At 50.9% G+C, this 21,989-nt stretch overlaps 1 protein-coding gene across 1 annotated transcript in view; it reads right to left on the reverse strand.

The window, feature by feature from the left end:
* Positions 1–219: 219 nt before the first annotated feature.
* sgsm1a (small G protein signaling modulator 1a) overlaps positions 220–21,989 on the reverse strand; it is a 37,403-nt gene continuing 15,633 nt past the window's right edge. The window contains 19 exon segments of the mRNA XM_056420022.1: positions 220–1,989; positions 2,213–2,380; positions 2,684–2,780; positions 2,900–3,009; positions 3,117–3,199; positions 7,383–7,507; positions 7,605–8,692; positions 8,842–8,911; positions 9,287–9,469; positions 9,566–9,694; positions 10,980–11,116; positions 11,244–11,364; positions 11,618–11,685; positions 13,777–13,912; positions 14,460–14,623; positions 14,767–14,834; positions 15,375–15,499; positions 16,051–16,188; positions 18,917–19,062. Of these exon segments, the coding sequence (XP_056275997.1) occupies positions 1,901–1,989; positions 2,213–2,380; positions 2,684–2,780; positions 2,900–3,009; positions 3,117–3,199; positions 7,383–7,507; positions 7,605–8,692; positions 8,842–8,911; positions 9,287–9,469; positions 9,566–9,694; positions 10,980–11,116; positions 11,244–11,364; positions 11,618–11,685; positions 13,777–13,912; positions 14,460–14,623; positions 14,767–14,834; positions 15,375–15,499; positions 16,051–16,188; positions 18,917–19,062 (3,245 nt within the window). The 3' untranslated portion in view covers positions 220–1,900.

Genomic DNA, 21,989 nt, shown 5'->3' on the forward strand with positions numbered 1-21,989 from the left:
GAGAGCACACCCCCATCTCCATAGACGGAGTTGCAGTAGAGAGGTCAGCAGCTTCAAGTTCCTCGGCTGCACATCTCCGAGGACCTCACATGGACCACGCACACCACTCACGTGGTGAAAAGGGCCCAACAACGCCTGTATTTCCTTAGGCGACTGAGGAAATTCAACATGGCCCCCGCATCCTCAGAACATTCTACACCAGTACCATCGAGTGTTCTGACAGGTTGCATCACCGTCTGGTACGGGAACTGCACCGCCCTGGGGCGTAGGGCACTACAGAGGGTGGTGCGGTCGGCACAGTACATCGTTGGAGGTGAGCTTCCCTCCATCCTGGACATATACACCAAGCGGTGCGTGGCCAGGGCCAAACGGATGATGAAAGACAATAACCACCCCGGCCACAAACTGTTCACCTTCTACCGTCAGGCAGGCGATACCGCAGTATCAAGTGCCGCACAAACAGACTGAGGGACAGCTTCTTCAGTCAGGCCATCAGGCTGCTGAACAAGGACTGAGACCCTCATTAACACTACACACCAGAACATATTCTGTGAATATCTATGGCCATGGTGTATATTTTATTACATTGTTTATATATATATTGTATGTATATACATATATATATATATATAGTCTCAAAAAGTGTATATTTTATTACATTGTTTTATATATATATATTGTCATGATGTATATTCTATTACATTGTTTTATATATATATTGTTAATACTTTCTTCTTTTTTGTGTGTGGATATTGTATAGTTTATTCTCATTCTTATTCTTTTTTTTAGTCTGCTACTGCTGTCGGGTGTTTTGCACATAAGAATTTCACGAACCGATTATACTTGTATAAAAGGGGATGTGACAATAAAAACTTGAAACTTGAAACTTGAGACTCCTGGTTCCACTGCTCGTCTGATTCTACAAACTCAGCGTCACATTCAAGTGGAAATTAACATTTAAATCAACGAAGAGACGCCAGACAAAACAAGACCAAAATCAAGATGAGTAAACTGCACAATTTACCAAACATGGAGTTTCACTGGATAAGGAAACAACTGAAGAGGCTTGTTGCTGTATATAAATCTCTGCACAGTAAGTCACTTTAATATTAGGATTTGACGTATTATAATCCTCATAAGTTAAACACTTTTTTCTCGCAGTACAGTACAATTCACACATAACAAATAAAGACCATATTTGGCAGACGAGGCAGTTCAACTAAAACATTTTAAACACTGTGGGATGCTAAATCACAGACGTGGGACTAGAGACTAAATCATTCTTAATGTTGAGTGTCAAACAGAAATGAAGTTGAAGGATTACGAGCCAGCGTCTGCTGACATGAGGGGAAAGGAATATAATTTTTTATATATTTAAAGTATAATCTTGTAGACTTGTTGAAAAATAATTATTATAAACTATCATCACAATGTGCTCTTTGCATACAGATAATCTCTGGTGGACCTTTGCACTAGAATTTGGTTTGAAATGTGCAAATAAAGACCATTATTATCTCAAATGTTGCACTCGGATTAAGATTGACACAAAAGGAATTTCCTACAGAGATATTTAGAAATGAAAGAAAATCTTTTTCAGATGAATTAGTTTTCACTTGAACAAACTGACACAGAAGAAGCATCACATCCTCACACATGTGGATACAGTCAATAAGGCTCAGAGCAGCACACTGTGACTGGAAAGGCTTTGGAGAGAGAGAGAGAGACAGAGAGAGAGAGAGACAGAGAGACAGAGAGAGAGAGAGAGACAGAGAGAGAGAGAGAGAGACAGAGAGAGAGAGAAAGAGAGAGAGAGACAGAGAGAGAGAGCGAGCGAGAGAGCTCCGGTGCACCGCGTGCCGCCGCTGACACGTTCCTTGAAGGAAGAAGACGAAGAGCCCGATCACTTGTTCTCGATCAGGATCTGCACCTTGCTCAGCAGATCTCTGGCCGTGCTCAGGACCTGCTTGATGTTGTGGCGCTCAGCCATTTCTGAAAGAGAAAAACACACAAATGGGCGATATTATTGAGAATGTTTCCTTCCAGGATCCACATCTGTAATGAGATGGTTCTGTTCGCTCCCTTCTGGAGAAACAACCGAGTTCTTCCTTTGGAAAGCTCCTCAGGACTTCATCTCATTAGCAGGTGTTTAACTCCATTGTCATTGAGGAGATGCTCATGTGGACAATGTCAGCTGTAAGGCGTCACGTTTTACCGTTGAAGAACTTGATGATGTCAGTGAAGTCCATGTTGTTCTCCAGGACGATGTCCCTGTAGATCTCCACCAGCGCCAGAGCAACGAAGAGCACGAAGTGACTGGAGGAGACGCACTTGGCGGCCCAGATGGTTTCCCACACTGCAAACACGTCATCGTACACAAACTCTGGAACACAACAATCACACAAAGAAACGGGACCCGTGGGACTCGGTGTGAGGAGGCAGGGGGGGGCAGCTCTCAGCTGGGAGCCGATGCTGAGACGCCGAGGGAACCGGCCATTCAGTTTAAATATTTGAAAAATATCTATACAGCAATTATTTCACAAGCGACTCCCATGAAGGGTTTCCATCAATATCACTGTGGTCCAAATCCTTCCCAGTCCTGATACCCAGCCGCCCAGTGGTCTGTGTGGCCTCCCAGCGAGGCTCGAGGAGAGTCAACTCCTCTCTGACTCTTGACGCCCTTTACCTCGCTTGAAGTCGAGCAGAAACCAGCGGTAGCAGAAGTAGAAGTGGGTGTAGTCTCCGTTCTGGTGCATCAGCTCAAACAGCTCGGAGTCCAGGATCTGCAGCGAGAGGAGAGAGAGAGGTTCAGGGCGATCCGGTCAGGTTGTGGAGTGAAGTGTTGTTGGTAAAGAATGGACTTCGTGCTCCCGGAACAGGGTCAAGACGAGCGCTGTGTCACCTGGATGAGAGAGCGCATGTTGGCAAAGTGGGTATCCATCGCTCCTCCGTGGGGGAAGTTGTGATTCATCCTCTTCATGAGCTCAGAGAAGCAGCTGAAGGCCACAGCCTCTGCAGAGCAGACGGCCAGGGGGAGAACGTGAGTGGGCAACCGGTCCACCAACAACTCCAAACCAGCCCAAAGCCAGGAGAACGGAGGCGGCGTCAGGAGGACTCACCGTCGTCCAGGACGACCAGCAGCGGGGCCAGCAGGTCACACATGCCCTGGACGTAGCCGATGTCCAGGTGCCTCCAGATGTAGCTGCACAACCAGGAGGAGGGAGCTTTCACAGGTATTCACCATGTTGTTATCAATGCTGTTAAAGAGTGTTGTTGTTGTTGTTGCCATTCTCATCCTGTAAAGCATTATTGATGGAGCACTTAAAGGAAACAGATGAGCAGTGAAAGGTTTTGATCGAGTGGGACGAGGATGGTGGTCAGGAGGAGAACATTGACATCCACACAGAACCCTGAGAGGGAGACCTGCACTGGTCAGTCCCCTCCTCATCACCTCCCTGGTCAGTCCCCCTCCTCATCACCTCCTCATCACCTCCTCATCACCTCCCTGGTCAGTCCCCCTCTTCATCACCTCCTCATCACCTCCCTGGTCAGTCCCCCTCTTCCTCACCTCCCTGGTCAGTCCCCCTCCTCATCACCTCCCTGGTCAGTCCCCCTCTTCATCACCTCCCTGGTCAGTCCCCCTCCTCATCACCTCCCTGGTCAGTCCCCCTCCTCATCACCTCCCTGGTCAGTCCCCCTCTTCATCACCTCCCTGGTCAGTCTCCCTCTTCATCACCTCCCTGGTCAGTCCCCCTCCTCATCACCTCCCTGGTCAGTCTCCCTCTTCATCACCTCCCTGGTCAGTCTCCCTCCTCATCACCTCCCTGGTCAGTCTCTCCTCATCACCTCCCTGGTCAGTCTCCCTCCTCATCACCTCCTGGTCAGTCCCCTCATCACCTCCTGGTCAGTCCCTCCTCATCACCTCCTGGTCAGTCCCCTCCTCATCACCTCCTGGTCAGTCCTCTCATCACCTCCTGGTCAGTCACCCTCCTCATCACCTCCTGGTCAGTCCCTCTTCATCACCTCCTGGTCACCCTCTTCATCACCTCCCTGGTCAGTCACCCTCCTCATCACCTCCCTGGTCAGTCTCCCTCTTCATCACCTCCCTGGTCAGTCACCCTCCTCATCACCTCCCTGGTCAGTCACCCTCCTCATCACCTCCCTGGTCAGTCCCCCTCCTCATCACCTCCTGGTCAGTCCCCTCCTCATCACCTCCCTGGTCAGTCCCCCTCCTCATCACCTCCCTGGTCAGTCTCCCTCCTCATCACCTCCCTGGTCAGTCCCCCTCTTCATCACCTCCCTGGTCAGTCCCCCTCCTCATCACCTCCCTGGTCAGTCCTCCTCATCACCTCCCTGGTCAGTCTCCCTCCTCATCACCTCCCTGGTCAGTCCCCCTCTTCATCACCTCCCTGGTCAGTCTCCCTCCTCATCACCTCCCTGGTCAGTCCCCCTCCTCATCACCTCCCTGGTCAGTCTCCCTCCTCATCACCTCCCTGGTCAGTCCCCCTCCTCATCACCTCCCTGGTCAGTCTCCCTCCTCATCACCTCCCTGGTCAGTCTCCCTCTTCATCACCTCCCTGGTCAGTCACCCTCCTCATCACCTCCCTGGTCAGTCCTCCTCATCACCTCCCTGGTCAGTCTCCCTCCTCATCACCTCCCTGGTCAGTCTCCCTCCTCATCACCTCCCTGGTCAGTCCCCCTCCTCATCACCTCCCTGGTCAGTCACCCTCCTCATCACCTCCTCATCACCTCCCTGGTCAGTCCCCCTCCTCATCACCTCCCTGGTCAGTCCCCCTCCTCATCACCTCCCTGGTCAGTCCCCCTCCTCATCACCTCCCTGGTCAGTCTCCCTCCTCATCACCTCCCTGGTCAGTCCCCCTCCTCATCACCTCCTGGTCAGTCCCCTCCTCATCACCTCCCTGGTCAGTCTCCCTCTTCATCACCTCCTGGTCAGTCCCCTCCTCATCACCTCCTGGTCAGTCTCCTCTTCATCACCTCCTGGTCAGTCCCTCCTCATCACCTCCCTGGTCAGTCTCCTCCTCATCACCTCCTGGTCAGTCCCCTCCTCATCACCTCCTGGTCAGTCCTCCTCATCACCTCCTGGTCAGTCCTCTCTCATCACCTCCTGGTCAGTCCCCTCCTCATCACCTCCCTGGTCAGTCCCCTCTTCATCACCTCCTGGTCAGTCCCCTCTCATCACCTCCTGGTCAGTCCTCCTCATCACCTCCTGGTCAGTCCCCTCATCACCTCCTGGTCAGTCCCCTCCTCATCACCTCCCTGGTCAGTCTCCCTCCTCATCACCTCCTGGTCAGTCCCCTCCTCATCACCTCCTGGTCAGTCCCCCTCATCACCTCCTGGTCAGTCCCCTCCTCATCACCTCCTGGTCAGTCCTCCTCATCACCTCCTGGTCAGTCCTCCTCATCACCTCCCTGGTCAGTACCCCTCTTCACCACCTCCCTGGTCAGTCCCTCCTCATCACCTCCTGGTCAGTCCCCTCCTCATCACCTCCTGGTCAGTCCCTCCTCATCACCTCCTGGTCAGTCCCCTCCTCATCACCTCCCTGGTCAGTCTCCTCATCACCTCCTGGTCAGTCCCCTCCTCATCACCTCCTGGTCAGTCCCCTCCTCATCACCTCCTGGTCAGTCCCCTCTTCATCACCTCCTGGTCAGTCCCCTCCTCATCACCTCCTGGTCAGTCCCCTCCTCATCACCTCCTGGTCAGTCCCCTCCTCATCACCTCCCTGGTCAGTCCCCTCCTCATCACCTCCTGGTCAGTCCCCCTCCTCATCACCTCCCTGGTCAGTCCCCTCCTCATCACCTCCTGGTCAGTCCCCTCCTCATCACCTCCTGGTCAGTCCCCTCCTCATCACCTCCTGGTCAGTCCCTCCTCATCACCTCCTGGTCAGTCCCCTCCTCATCACCTCCTGGTCAGTCCCCTCCTCATCACCTCCTGGTCAGTCCCCTCTCATCACCTCCTGGTCAGTCCCCTCCTCATCACCTCCTGGTCAGTCCCCTCCTCATCACCTCCCTGGTCAGTCCCCCTCCTCATCACCTCCTGGTCAGTCCCCTCCTCATCACCTCCTGGTCAGTCCCCTCCTCATCACCTCCTGGTCAGTCCCCTCCTCATCACCTCCTGGTCAGTCCCCTCCTCATCACCTCCTGGTCAGTCCCCTCCTCATCACCTCCTGGTCAGTCCCCCTCCTCATCACCTCCCTGGTCAGTCCCCTCCTCATCACCTCCCTGGTCAGTCCCCCTCCTCATCACCTCCCTGGTCAGTCTCCCTCCTCATCACCTCCCTGGTCAGTCCCCCTCCTCATCACCTCCCTGGTCAGTCCCCCTCATCACCTCCTGGTCAGTCTCCTCCTCATCACCTCCTGGTCAGTCCCCTCCTCATCACCTCCTGGTCAGTCTCCTCCTCATCACCTCCCTGGTCAGTCCTCCTCATCACCTCCTGGTCAGTCCCCTCCTCATCACCTCCTGGTCAGTCTCCTCTCATCACCTCCTGGTCAGTCCCCTCCTCATCACCTCCTGGTCAGTCTCCTCCTCATCACCTCCTGGTCAGTCCCCTCCTCATCACCTCCTGGTCAGTCCCTCCTCATCACCTCCTGGTCAGTCCCCTCCTCATCACCTCCTGGTCAGTCTCCTCCTCATCACCTCCTGGTCAGTCCCTCTTCATCACCTCCTCATCACCTCCTGGTCAGTCTCCTCCTCATCACCTCCTGGTCAGTCCCCTCCTCATCACCTCCTGGTCAGTCCCCTCCTCATCACCTCCCTGGTCAGTCCCCTCCTCATCACCTCCTGGTCAGTCCCCCTCCTCATCACCTCCCTGGTCAGTCTCCCTCCTCATCACCTCCCTGGTCAGTCCCCCTCCTCATCACCTCCTCATCACCTCCCTGGTCAGTCTCCCTCCTCATCACCTCCCTGGTCAGTCCTCCTCATCACCTCCTGGTCAGTCTCCCTCCTCATCACCTCCCTGGTCAGTCCCCCTCCTCATCACCTCCTGGTCAGTCCTCCCTCCTCATCACCTCCTGGTCAGTCCCCTCCTCATCACCTCCTGGTCAGTCCCCTCCTCATCACCTCCTGGTCAGTCCCTCTCATCACCTCCTGGTCAGTCTCCCTCCTCATCACCTCCCTGGTCAGTCCTCCTCCTCACCTCCTGGTCAGTCTCCTCCTCATCACCTCCTGGTCAGTCCCCTCTCATCACCTGGGTCCCTCCTCATCACCTCCCTGGTCAGTCTCCCTCTTCATCACCTCCCTGGTCAGTCTCCCTCTTCATCACCTCCCTGGTCAGTCCCCCTCCTCATCACCTCCCTGGTCAGTCTCCCTCCTCATCACCTCCCTGGTCAGTCCCCCTCCTCATCACCTCCCTGGAGCGTCAGGTCTTACCTGCACATGACGTTGCGCAGCTTGTCCAGGTTGCCGGCGGTGAAGTACCAGTAGTTCCGGTCGCAGCGCTGGACGTCCTTTTCGATGCGGTGCAGATTTAATGTATACAAGTCCAAAAGCTCTTTCTGAAACAAACAACACAAATGAAGGGAGGGACACATGCAGCTCCTCATCTCTTCCATGAATGCACGTGAACACGAGTGAATAGATGCATGTGCGTACAGAGAAGGGGCCCCCCGCGGCTCCGTTGGCGTCTCCGGACTCGGCCAGAGAGCGCCGCCGGGGGGACGGCCTCTCCGGCTCCTCACTCAGGACGCTCTCTCGCTGCTCAGTGGGGGGGGCCGAGTCCTCAGGGGAAGACTTCCTGCTCAAAGGCACCATGGTCACTTTGGCTTTGGGGATGTCCTCCATCTCGATGGCGGAGGGAGACTCATCCGAATCCGCCGTCGGCTGAGCCTCGTCTGCCGGGGAGGGGGAGAAGGCCTCTCTTGCTGCCGAGACCCCGCTGGCGGGTGACAGAACGAGGCTCTGTGCGACTCCACGAGTCTTGTGTTCTCTTCTGTCGGCCAACGCAGCTCCTCGTGGTGTCTTTGACTTTGATCCGTCCATTTCATCCACTTCTTCTATGTTTGTCTCTACAGATTTCTCCCGCTTTGAAGCTTCCTCATGACTCGCTGTCACACTTTGTTCAAGACGTTGCTCACCAGGTTCTCCTTTTGATCCGCGAGCAGCCGCCGTCATCGCGTCCTCACCAGGCACTTCCTGTTGTGACTCTCCGGATGAAACTCCCTTCCTGTCTGCCGGTGCATCCTTCCTGTCACGCTCTGGTTGAATGGCTCCCGGCTCCTCAGCGGTTTCTTGTGTTCTGGGTTGCGTGCTTGTGTCTGTGTGGACCGTCACCAGCTCCTCAGTCTTGGTAGTATGTGCAGGTTGGGCGCCATCAGGTGCTTCCTCCTGCTCCTCTTGGTTCTTCACTCGGCCGTCCTTCCCCTCCGGCGGACCTTCTCGTTCTCCCCGTGCCGTGTGGGCCGGGCTCTGTGGCTCCGGCGCAGCGCTGTCCTCTGTGCTGAGGGAGCCGTCCGACAGGCCGGAGGTGACCGAGAAGTTCCGGGAGGAGGGATGTCCGGAGTCCGGAGAGTTGATCCCGTTCTGCAGAGCTCCGCTGGGTATCTTCGGCACCTGTTTCGCCTCCTCGCTCTTAGGCTCCGTCTCGATCTGATCCACCTCCTCCACAGACTCAAACACCTGAAAGAACAAGCCAAAGGGAAGCAGGCTACTCCAGGGGAAGCGATGGGAGGACGTGAACAACTAGCAAGGGAGAGGATGCAGGGACGAGGAGTTTTGGTTCAGAAATTTGAGACCACATGCATAACTTTAGGATCAGATATTAGTCTCAAAACTCAGCGTGAAAGACGCTTTTTAAAAGACTGCAGCCGTCACATGGAGAGCATCTGTATCTGAGCGCTGCTGCTGGAGTCGCTCTGCAGGCGAGCCAGACTCGGCCTGTCGGAGCTCTGGGGGGACTGGGACTGGGAATCAAGACAGCCAGACCAATATATTATCATAAGCACATATGTTTTATGGATGTGGCTCTTTGTGGCTCCTGGCTTGTGCTGTGCTCCCATTGAAAGGTGTACTCTGGTGATTATTGGATTTGATTACAGTTGCAGGAAATATAATGACGGCTTCAGGCTGAGCTCCCGCTGCACGATGCAACCGAGATTCTCCTCAGACCTTTTCTGATGGTTTCCCACATCTGTGATCATGCAGGTTTGTTATAAAGTGGAAAGCTACAGACGGTTACCAACCGTTATGCAACCGCTCTGCCGTAACTAAACAGACCCGGACCCGTAAAGTACACACATTTATCATTTGCGAACTCTGGATCTAAATGGCTGCTCCACCTCATTGCTGACGGAGGAGCTGTGGTGGCTCCTCTTCTGGGTGGAGGTGTCCAGGCTCGCTCCCGAGGAGCACTTAGCTAACGCAGCAGCATGCTGCTCCTTCTCCCGCCGCCGGACGATCTCCTCACAGCCCAGCCACTCGCGCATCGTCTGTCGGTAGCACGCCCGGACCTGTTCGTCCACCTGAGGGGGGGGGGGGGGGGGGCATCGAGGGTCAGGGGTCAGGGGGTCAGGTAAGAGAACAACGTTGAACCCAAAGCCAGTCGTGAACCGACCAACCTCTTTCCTCTCAGCTGCCGACATTCCAAAGCGGTAATGGCCGAGCAGGAAAGGCCACACCTCTTTCCGCAGCGAGGCGTCCACGCCCCCGAAGTAGACCAGGCGGAGCAGCTCCTCCTCTTCGTACGCCTGAGGACACGACGCACAGCGGCTGTCTTCATCGGATCCACTTCTGGACCTCAATAAATACAACCATCACTCGCTGCATGTTTGAAGCATCCATATATATATCTATATATATATAGATATATATATATATCTATATTTATATAGATATATATATATATATGGATATATATATATAGATATAGATATATCTATGTATATATATATATGGATATACTGTATATACACACGCTTCAAAACAATAACATCAGCAGCAGGGCAGGAGGCCTCATGGGAGTCCTGTGCATGCAGGACGACTGCAGAGACGACCACATGCACCGCTGGGGTCACTGCTGGGGTCACAGTTTGGGGTCACAGTCTGCTCAGTATTTCCAATGTGATTCACAGGAAGATAAATAAAATCAAATGTAAGTCAAATCCAGGTTAAAAGCAGCTGTGCACACCTGTTCCTCTACCACTAATCTTCTGTTTGATTGAATTGCGTTTCTCCATATTATTCACATTTTCATACATGTATGTGTTCGATTGGGTAACTCAAATAAAAATACATCAACAGAAAGTAATGGGTTTAAACAAATCGGACCAGTTAAATGAAACCACTGATGATGACACACACCACCACGGGGCGAGCATCGCCCGGAGCCGAGTCGCTCATGTGATCAAATCGTGTTATCCACCAAAAACAAACCCGTTTTAAGACACACATTAGCTTTTTATATTTTGTATCTTCAGTTCAAACCTCCTGGCTTTAGGTAACCAGAAGAGGACTTTGAGGCTGGCGTCATGCACCCTGCTGTGAGACCGCCGGGAGCAGGAGGCCGACCCGCACGAGACAGAGCCTGAGAGGGTGTGTGTGCGTGTGCGTGCGTGCGTGCGTGCGTGTGTGTGTGTGTGTGTGTGTGTGTGTGTGTGCGTGCGTGTGTGTGTGCGTGCGTGTGTGTGTGTGTGTGTGTGTGTGTGCGTGCGTGTGTGTGCGTGTGTGTGTGCGTGTGTGCGTGTGTGTGTGTGTGTGTGTGCGTGTGTGTGCGTGTGTGTGTGTGTGCGTGTGTATGTGTGTGTGTGCGTGTGTGCGTGTGTGTGTGCGTGTGTGTGTGTGTGTGTGTGTGTGTGCGTGTGTGTGTGTGTGCGTGTGTGCGTGTGTGTGTGTGTGTGTGTGTGTGTGTGTGTGTGCGTGTGTGTGTGTGTGTGTGCGTGTGTGTGTGTGCGCGCGTGTGTGCGTGCGTGTGTGTGTGTGTGTGTGTGTGTGTGTTGAGGGATCGATTGCAGTGCTGTGACCAGCGATGCTTACTGTGCCGTCCTGGAGGAACGTGTGCCACACCTCGGCGGTGAGCCCTTTGTCGGCGTCGCCGGGCGCCACGATGGTGTGATTGACGAGAGCAGACAGGTGCGTGCGCACGGTGGACAGGTGACGGCAGTACGCCAGCCCTGGTGGACAACACAGGTCATTACTGATGGCTCTGCAGGTCGTGATCATTGACATGAGGATACTACGGACCGCCTCCAACACAGGTCAAAGGGCGTGTGAATGGAGGGTTACAGGTGAAGCACTCACAGCCGTAGAAGGCCCGGGAGATGATCTGGTTCTTCATGCTGTCGCACAGCAGCTTCAGAGGAGCCCTGCAGGGACAAGGACTCGCTTCAGAACTTCACCAAGCCATCACCCTAACCCTCCTCTGGCCCTGAGGGACTGTCAGATGAAGAGGTCATTCAGTCTGACCTGTTCCACGTGATTACCTGACATATAGAACAAACGGGTGTCTTTGTTTCACAGTCTTCAGACATCTTGTCGGTTATCTCCTGACTTTCCCAACACATTCTCATGTAAGACGCTAAATGTCAGATCATTGTCTTCTGGGTGATTGCAGCGCTCCTGTGTCTTTGCCTCTGTCTCCGGTGTACTTAGTGTCTGCGGCAGTGTCTGAGAACACACGACGACTTCCTGAGAGAGGGATGCCACATCGCAGCTCCCTGATCCATCAAGTCTGGAGGAGTCACTGCAACACACACACACACACACACACACACGCACACACGCACGCACGCGCACGCACACACGCACACTTGCCTTTGCACGCCTTGCCTTGCCTGCACTTGCATACACAGCGCCATGCGCGCGCCGCACTGCCTTACACACGCGCACACGCACGCACGCACGCGCGCACGCGCGCACACGCACACGCACACGCTGCACGCCGCGCGCGCCGCGCCGCACGCACGCACGCCTGCGCTGCCTGCCGCGCGCGCGCGCGCGCACACACACGCCGCACGCACACACACACACCTGCCGCGCACACACACCACGCACGCACCGCACGCGCCGCGCACTGCGCGCACGCACACAACGCATGCGCTTGCGCACGCACGCAGCGCGCGCGCGCCGCACGCACGCACCACACACACACACACACACACCTGCCTTGCACACACACACACACGCACACACGCACACACACACACGCACACACAGGGAGGAGGTCAGATGGAGAGGTCACCGTCAGGGAGGAGGTCAGATGGAGAGGTCACCGTCAGGAGGTCAGATGGAGAGGTCACGAGGAGGTCAGATGGAGAGGTCACCGTCAGGAGGAGGTCAGATGGAGAGAGGTCACCGTCAGGGAGGAGGTCAGATGGAGGGTCACCATCAGGGAGGAGGTCAGATGGAGGTCACCGTCAGGAGGTCAGATGGAGGTCACGTCAGGGAGGAGATGGAGGTCACCATCAGGGAGGAGGTCAGATGGAGGTCACCATCAGGAGGAGGTCAGATGGAGGTCACCGTCAGGGAGGAGGTCAGATGGAGAGGTCACCGTCAGGGAGGAGGTCAGATGGAGAGGTCACCGTCAGGGAGGAAGTCAGATGGAGAGGTCACCGTCAGGAGGAGGTCAGATGGAAGGTCACCGTCAGAGGAGGTCAGATTCACCATCAGGAGGAGGTCAGATGGAGAGGTCACCGTCAGGAGGAGGTCAGATGGAGGTCACCGTCAGGAGGAGTCAGATGGAGGTCACCGTCAGGAGGAGGTCAGATGGAGAGGTCACCATCAGGAGGAAGTCAGATGGAGAGGTCACCATCAGGGAGGAGGTCAGATGGAGAGGTCACCATCAGGGAGGAGGTCAGATGGAGAGGTCACCGTCAGGGAGGAGGTCAGATGGAGGTCACCATCAGGGAGGAGTCAGATGGAGGTCACCGTCAGGAGGAAGTCAGATGGAGGTCACGTCAGGAGGAAGTCAGATGGAGGTCACCATCAGGGAGGTCAGATGGAGAGGTCACCGTCAGGGAGGAGGTCAGATGGAGGTCACCGTCAGGGAGGAGGTCAGATGGAGAGGTCACCATCAGGGAGGAGGTCAGATGGAGGTCACCGTCAGGAGGAAGTCAGATGGAGAGGTCACCGTCAGGAGGAGGTCAGATGGAGAGGTCACCGTCAGGGAGGAGTCAGATGGAGGTCACCATCAGGGAGGAGGTCAGATGGAGAGGTCACCGTCAGGAGGAAGTCAGATGGAGAGGTCACCATCAGGGAGGAGGTCAGATGGAGGTCACCATCAGGGAGGAAGTCAGATGGAGAGGTCACCGTCAGGGAGGAAGTCAGATGGAGAGGTCACCATCAGGGAGGAGGTCAGATGGAGAGGTCACCATCAGGGAGGAGGTCAGATGGAGAGGTCACCGTCAGGGAGGAGGTCAGATGGAGAGGTCACCGTCAGGGAGGAGGTCAGATGGAGAGGTCACCGTCAGGGAGGAAGTCAGATGGAGAGGTCACCATCAGGGAGGAGGTCAGATGGAGAGGTCACCATCAGGGAGGAGGTCAGATGGAGAGGTCACCGTCAGGGAGGAGGTCAGATGGAGAGGTCACCGTCAGGGAGGAGGTCAGATGGAGAGGTCACCATCAGGGAGGAGGTCAGATGGAGAGGTCACCATCAGGGAGGAGGTCAGATGGAGAGGTCACCGTCAGGGAGGAAGTCAGATGGAGAGGTCACCGTCAGGGAGGAGGTCAGATGGAGAGGTCACCGTCAGGGAGGAAGTCAGATGGAGAGGTCACCGTCAGGGAGGAGGTCAGATGGAGAGGTCACTGGAACAAACAGAGGAGGAAGGACTCTCACCAAACTCGGCCTGGCTGTTTGGAAAGAGGATGCGGAAGACGTAGTCCGTGGCCTCGTCCTCCTCCTTATCTGAGACGGAGTCGGAGGATCCCGGTCCCTGAGGAACTCTGTTGCGCAGCTTGGGAAACACCTTCCCCTGCAATGAGAAACACCGGAGGCTCAACACGTCTCGCCCCGCGGAGCACCACAGAGTCTGAAGACCACGTCTGCGTCCTGGAGCTCCTTCGTTCATTGGTCTCATCAGTCTCATCGGTCTCATCGGTCTCATCAGTCTCATTGGTCTCATTGGTCTGGTCTCATTGGTCTCATTGGTCTCATCGGTCTCATCGGTCTCATCGGTCTCATTGGTCTCATTGGTCTCATCGATCTCATTGGTCTCATCGGTCTCATCGGTCTCATCGGTCTCATTGGTCTCATCGGTCTCATTGGTCTCATCGGTCTCATTGGTCTGGTCTCATTGGTCTCATTGGTCTCATTGGCTGCAGGTGCTTTGCTCCTCAGTCCAACAGAAGCATCCAGGGAGGCGCTGTGCTGCAGAGGGACATTCAGCCATGCGTGTGTTTTATGGATGTATTGATCAGCTGGGCTGATGGAGTATTGACTGCCCTTTTTCTTGAAGAATGCCTAATGTGTGTCATTTGTGTTCTCAGAGAGCGACTTGAAAGAACAACGCTGGCGCTGACCTTCCCCCTCTGGGACCAGAGAGGAGGGTCCAGCTGGCCGTGGGGCAGCAGGCCGTTCTCCAGGCAGGAGAGGAACTGGAGCAGGTGGCCTCCTCTGGGGAAGCGGAATGGAGGTCTCTGGATCCCGTCCTGACTGACCAGCACCACCGTCCCCCCGCTGTCCACTGCAGGAGAGGTTCTCTCGGTTTAATGATTCATGACGCCATGTTATTCAAACGCTGTGTTCAGTTTGCAGACGTAACAAAAACAAAAGGCGAATAAATACAAAAGGACACACAGACACAGAGCGCAGCTTTGAGAGGCCCACCTTGTTGATGGCAGTGTAAGTAAACTATCTCCCCCAGAGGGATGGTCATGGCAAAGTCCCAGTACACACTGAAACACAGGAATCAGAAGTCAAATAACGCCCCCTGACTGGATCATCAGCTAAGAGGGAACAGAAAACCCACAGGGAATAAATCCATGAGGAAAATTACAAAGACACTTTTATGAATGGCAAATGAAGAGAGTATTCGACAGAGTGAGCAGAGAGTTGACTAACGCACTAAATCTAATTTATTGGTGAGACGCAGCATCCAGAGCAACAGAGACAACACAGAGCGCTGGTCTGAGAGACGTGGGCCTCAATCAACCATCTGCTGAGCTCAAAACAAGCCTCAATCAACCATCTGCTGAGCTCAAAACAAGCCTCAATCAACCATCTGCTGAGCTCAAAACAAGCCTCAATAAACCATCTGCTGAGCTCAAAACAAGCCATCAGATCAGCAGCGTTGGCTCTGCACACTGAGCCACACACACACACACAGCAGGTCAAAGACGTTACGCTGCATTGCGAGTCGTTGATATTCTCATTGATCATACCATCGAACAGGCTCACACATACACAATCACCAAACTCAAGACCCATGTGTGCACCTGTGTTCGTAGTCCAGGTCGGCAACAGAGCCGTTCATCAGCTGGTTGGGCGTCCACTTCAGGGTCATGAGGTCAGCGTGCTGGTGCAGAGAGAGGTAACCTGGGATGGCCTCCATGTCGTCCCTCTGAGCAACAGGGATGAAGGACATGCTGAGTTGTGTGCATGTATTTACATGAGAAACACAAAGAATAGTTATCAGCAGAGTCGTGCATGTTACAGTCGCTGCATATCAGGCTCTTGTATAGTGATCATGGGATAACAATACAATATGCTAAATACTATTTTATTAGCTTTAACTTGCAAATAAATACTGACACTATTTAGCCGTGATAATTAAAGCACAAAAGAAGATGGTTTTTTTGCGTTTTGATTATTTATTGTACTTTCTTTTTTTCCTTACTCCATGTTGGACAATTCCACCTCTCCTAGATTTGCTTGTATTCATTCCCATCCACGTAACCGACGGTAACGGTAGCTAACCATTATTACATACGCTATTAGCCATAAAATGTCAGACAGAATTATTATCGGGCTGTTTGAAAACGTGGTTGCAGCAGAATTAGGACAGTGTAGAAATAATGTTTTATCTTGTGTAAACGTGTAGCTTTTAATTGAGCTGTTTGTCTGGGGGTCACAGCGACAGCGCGATGAGCGAGTCAGAGGCGGCGGACACACCGGTTGGACGAGCACGTTGTTCTTGCCAAACAGGAGGGTCACTCGGCTGTTTTGGTGAAGCGACTCCACGTATTCACGAGCCGACGGGGAAGGGGACGGCCGCTCGTCCATGCTGCTGCTGGAGTGGCGCTTCTGGATCTGAACACCGACACAGCATACATCACATCAGATAACACGCGCGGTCAACAGGTGCTGATCTTTGCAGAATCCATCACAGCTGGCCAGTCACCGGTCAGACATTCTGCATCAAGAGCATTTTCGTTTCCACTCGAGATCAGAGAAATATAAGATTCATTCATGTGCACCAACGCATGCAGCCTCCCTGCTCCTGATGCCAGTGACTGTCTGCCCAGTAAAGACATGGGGGTGCTGTGAGGAAGAGGAGGCCACCTGCTTCATGCTGACTCTAATGGAGCTGTGAGGAAGAGGAGGCCACCTGCTTTATGCAGACTCTAATGGAGCTGTGCGGAAGAGGAGTCCACCTGCTTCATGCTGACTCTAATGGAGCTGTGAGGAAGAGGAGTCCACCTGCTTCATGCTGACTCTAATGGTGCTGAGAGGAAGAGGAGGCCACCTGCTTCATGCTGACTCTAATGGAGCTGTGAGGAAGAGGAGGCCACCTGCTTCATGCTGACTCTAATGGAGCTGTGAGGAAGAGGAGGCCACCTGCTTCATGCTGACTCTAATGGTGCTGTGAGGAAGAGGAGGCCACCTGCTTCATGCTGACTCTAAGGTGTGACCAGGATGAAGGACCCACTCGGTTCTCTCTGCTGGCACATGCATCCTACGCACTCATCTTAGCAGGCATCACAGACGGGGATGAGACTGATCACACCGAGACATGTGATGAACTAAAACCAGCCTGGCACTAAATCTGCATGTGGATCTCGTGTATTACATATACAGGACTGTCTCAGAAAATTAGAATATTGTGATGAAGTTCTTTATTTTCTGTAATGCAATTAAAAAAACAAAAATGTCATGCATTCTGGATTCATTACAAATCAACTGAAATATTGCAAGCCTTTTATTCTTTTAATATTGCTGATTATGGCTTACAGCTTAAGAAAACTCAAATATCCTATCTCTAAATATTAGAATATCATGAAAAAGTATACTAGTAGGGTATTAAACAAATCACTTGAATTGTCTAATTAACTCGAAACACCTGCAAGGGTTTCCTGAGCCTTGACAAACACTCAGCTGTTATAAATCTTTTTTTTTACTTGGTCTGAGGAAATATTACAATTTTATGAGATAGATCACCCAGACAATTTCGTTTTTTCATGATACACACTTTTATTTATCAAATGAGTTGCAAAATGTATAGAAAATATAGTCAAGACATTGACAAGGTTAGAAATAATGATTTGTATTTGAAGTATTAATTTTTTTCTTCAAACTTTGCTTTCGTCAAAGAATGCTCCTTTAGCAGCAATTCCAGCATTGCAGACCTTTGGCATTCTAGCTGTTAATTTGTTGAGGTAATCTGTTGAAATGTCACCCCACGCTTCCTGAAGCACCTCCACCAGTTGGATTGGCTTGATGGGCACTTCTTGAGGACCATACGGTCAAGCTGCTCCCACAACAGCTCAATGGGGTTGAGATCTGGTGACTGGCCACTCCATTACAGACAGCAAGCTGCCTGCTTCTTCCCTCAATAGTTCTTGCACAATGTGGAGGTGTGCTTTGGGTCATTGTCCTGTTGGAGGAGGACATTGGCTCCAATCAAGCGCTGCCCACAGGGTATGGCATGGCGTTGCCAAATGGAGTGATAGCCTTCCTTATTTAAAATCCCTTTTACCTGGTACAAATCTCCCACTTTACCAGCACCAAAGCAGCCCCAGACCATCACATGACCTCCACCATGCTTGACAGATGGTGTCAGGCACTCTTCCAGCATCTTTTCACCTGTTCTGCGTCTCACAAATGTTCTTCTGTGTGATCCAAACACCTCAAACTTGGATTCATCTGTCCAGAACACCTTTCCCAATCTTCCTCTGTCCAATGCCTGTGTTCTTTTGCCCATACCAATCTTTTCTTTTCATTGGCCAGTCTCAGATATGGCTTTTCTTTACCACTCTGCCTAGAAGGCCAGCATCCCGGAGTCGCCTCTTCACTGTCGGCGTTGACACTGGCGTTTTGCGGGTACCATTTAAAGAAGCTGCCAGTTGAGGACCTGTGAGGCGTCTATTTCTCAAACTAGAGACTCTAATGTACTTGTCTTCTTGCTGAGTTGTGCACCGGGGCCTCCCACTTCTCTTTCTGCTCTGGTTAGAGCCTGTTGGTGCTGTTCTCTGAAGGGAGTAGTACACACCGCTGGAGGACATTTTCAGTTTCTTTGCAATTTCTCGCATGGAATAGCCTTCATTTCTAAGAACAAGAATAGACTGGCGAGTTTCACAGGAAACTTCTTTTTTTCTGGCCATTTTGAGAGTCTTATCGAACCCACAAATGTGATGCTCCAGATAATCAACTAGCTCAAAGGAAGGCCAGTTTTATAGCTTCTCTCATCAGCAAAACAGTTTTCAGCTGTGCTAACATAATTGCACAAGGGTTTTCAAGGGTTTTCTAATCATCCATTAGTCTTCTAAGGCGATTAGCAAACACAATGTACCATTAGAACACTGGAGTGATAGTTGATGGAAATGGGCCTCTATACACCTCTGGAGATATTTCATTAGAAACCAGACGTTTCCACCTAGAATAGTCATTTACCACATTAACAATGTATAGAGTGTATTTCTGATTGATTTAATGTTATCTTCATTGAAAAAAACAATGCTTTTCTTTGAAAAATAAGGACATTTCTAAGTGATCCCAAACTTTTGAACGGTAGTGTATATATACCAGTTGTAGTACTCACACACAGTGCAGGCCTCTTGGTGGGAGAGTCCTGTCTGCCGTGGCCACCATGGATACGATGCCTCTGCACCAACTCGTCAGCAGACGGGTCCGTCCAGAAGTGGTCGGCGGTCTTCATCTTTGTGTATTCCAGAGCACAAGGTCCAACTGTGGAGAGAAGGAGAGCAGGACAGCACCCAGAGATCAGCACCGAGAGACCCGGAACGCCAACGAGAGAGAGAGAGAGAGAGATAGAGACAAAGACAGAGAGAGAGAGAGAGAGAGAGAGAGAGAGAGAGACAGAGAGACAGAGAGAAGGCTACACCTCCGTCCAGCTTCAGGCATGTATTATAACAAGCTGCAGATGAGGTATGATAGGGTATGATAGGTTATGATAGGTTATGATAGGGTATGATAGGGTATGATAGGGTATGATAGGATATGATAGGATATGATAGGTTATGATAGGGTATGATAGGGTATGATAGGGTATGATAGGATATTATATGTTATGATAGGTTATGATAGGGTATGATAGGTTATGATAGGGTATGATAGGGTATGATAGGTTATGATAGGGTATGATAGGTTATGATAGGGTATGATAGGGTATGATAGGGTATGATAGGTTATGATAGGGTATGATAGGTATGATAGGTTATGATAGGTTATGATAGGGTATGATAGGTTATGATAGGGTATGATAGGGTATGATAGGGTATGATAGGGTATGATAGGTTATGATAGGTTATGATAGGGTATGATAGGTATGATAGGGTATGATAGGTTATGATAGGTTATGATAGGTTATGATAGGGTATGATAGGTTATGATAGGGTATGATAGGTTATGATAGGTTATGATAGGTTATGATAAGGTATGATAGGTTATGATAGGGTATGATAGGGTATGATAGGATATGATAGGGTATGATAGGTTATGATAGGTTATGATAGGGTATGATAGGTTATGATAGGGTATGATAGGTTATGATAGGTTATGATAGGTTATGATAGGGTATGATAGGTTATGATAGGTTATGATAGGGTATGATAGGTTATGATAGGGTATGATAGGGTATGATAGGTTATGATAGGGTATGATAGGTTATGATAGGGTATGATAGGGTATGATAGGGTTATGATAGGTTATGATAGGTTATGATAGGTTATGATAGGGTATGATAGGTTATGATAGGGTATGATAGGGTATGATAGGGTATGATAGGTTATGATAGGGTATGATAGGTTATGATAGGTTATGATAGGGTATGATAGGTTATGATAGGGTATGATAGGTTATGATAGGGTATGATAGGGTATGATAGGTTATGATAGGTTATGATAGGTTATGATAGGGTATGATAGGTTATGATAGGGTATGATAGGGTATGATAGGGTATGATAGGTTATGATAGGGTATGATAGGGTATGATAGGTTATGATAGGGTATGATAGGTTATGATAGGGTATGATAGGTTATGATAGGGTATGATAGGTTATGATAGGGTATGATAGGTTATGATAGGGTATGATAGGTTATGATAGGGTATGATAGGATATGATAGGTTATGATAGGGTATGATAGGTTATGATAGGTTATGATAGGTTATGATAGGGTATGATAGGTTATGATAGGGTATGATAGGGTATGATAGGTTATGATAGGGTATTATAGGATATGTTTTGCCTTTAATTGGCGGCTCTCTATTAGATATTATCAATGTGTCTCTGCTAACAGGCCACGTACCACACTCCTTCAAAGTGGCTGTTATTAAACCTCTCCTGAAGAAGCCCACTCTGGATCCAGAGGTGTTGGCTAACTACAGACCGATCTCTAACCTCCCCTTCCTCTCCAAGATCCTTGAGAAAGTGGTCGCAAATCAGTTGTGCGACTTTCTACATCATAATAGTTTATTTGAGAAATTTCAATCAGGATTTAGAAAACACCACAGCACCGAGACGGCACTGGTGAAAATTACAAATGACCTCTTAATGGCAGCAGATAAAGGACTCCTCTCTGTCCTGGTCTTGTTAGACCTTAGTGCTGCATTCGACACCATTGACCATGACATCCTATTACAGAGACTGGAGCAGTCGATTGGCATTTCAGGCACGGCACTAATTTGGTTTAAATCCTACTTATCAGATCGATCTCAGTTTGTATTTGTAAACGATGGCCTCGATAACCACCAACGTTAGTCACGGAGTTCCACAAGGTTCTGTGCTTGGACCAATTTTATTTACCTTATACATGCTTCCTTTGGGCAATATTATCAGGAAACACTCCATAAACTTTCATTGTTATGCAGATGATACTCAACTATATTTATCGATAAAACCAGAGGAGAGCAACCAACTCGGTAAAATTCAAGCATGTCTTAAAGACATAAAACATGGATGACCTGCAATTTCTTGATGTTAAACTCAGACAAACCCGAAGTAATTTTAATGCGGCCTGAGCACCTCAGAGATCAATTATCTGGTGATGTGGATTCTGTAGACGGCATTGCCCTGGCATCCAACACCACTGTAAAGAATCTTGGCGTTATCTTTGATCGGGACTTGTCCTTTAACTCCCACGTAAAGCAAATCTCAAGGACTGCATTCTTTCATCTACGTAATATTTCAAAATCAGGCACATCTTGTCTCAAAAGATGCAGAAAAATTGGTTCACGTTCGTTACTTGAGACTGGATTACTGCAACTCCTTATTATCAGGCTGCTCTAATAAATCTCTTAGGTCCCTCCAGTTGATCCAGAATGCTGCAGCTCGTGTTCTCACTAAAACTAAGAAAAGAGATCACATCACTCCTGCACTAGCTGCTCTGCACTGGCTCCCAGTAAAATCAAGAATCACTTTTAAAATTATTCTCTTAACGTACAAAGCCTTGATTGGTGATGCACCATCATATCTTAAGGAGCTTGTAGTACCATATTGCCCCACTAGAGAGCTACGCTCACTAAATGCGGGACTACTTGTAGTTCCTAGAGTCTTAAAAAGTAGAATGGGAGCCAGAGCCTTTAGTTATCAAGCTCCTCTTTTATGGAACCAGCTTCCAATTTCAGTCCGGGAGGCAGACACAGTCACCTCGTT

Source organism: Pseudoliparis swirei, chromosome 7 (genome assembly GCF_029220125.1).
Source record: "Pseudoliparis swirei isolate HS2019 ecotype Mariana Trench chromosome 7, NWPU_hadal_v1, whole genome shotgun sequence".
NCBI classification, from domain to species: domain Eukaryota; kingdom Metazoa; phylum Chordata; class Actinopteri; order Perciformes; family Liparidae; genus Pseudoliparis; species Pseudoliparis swirei.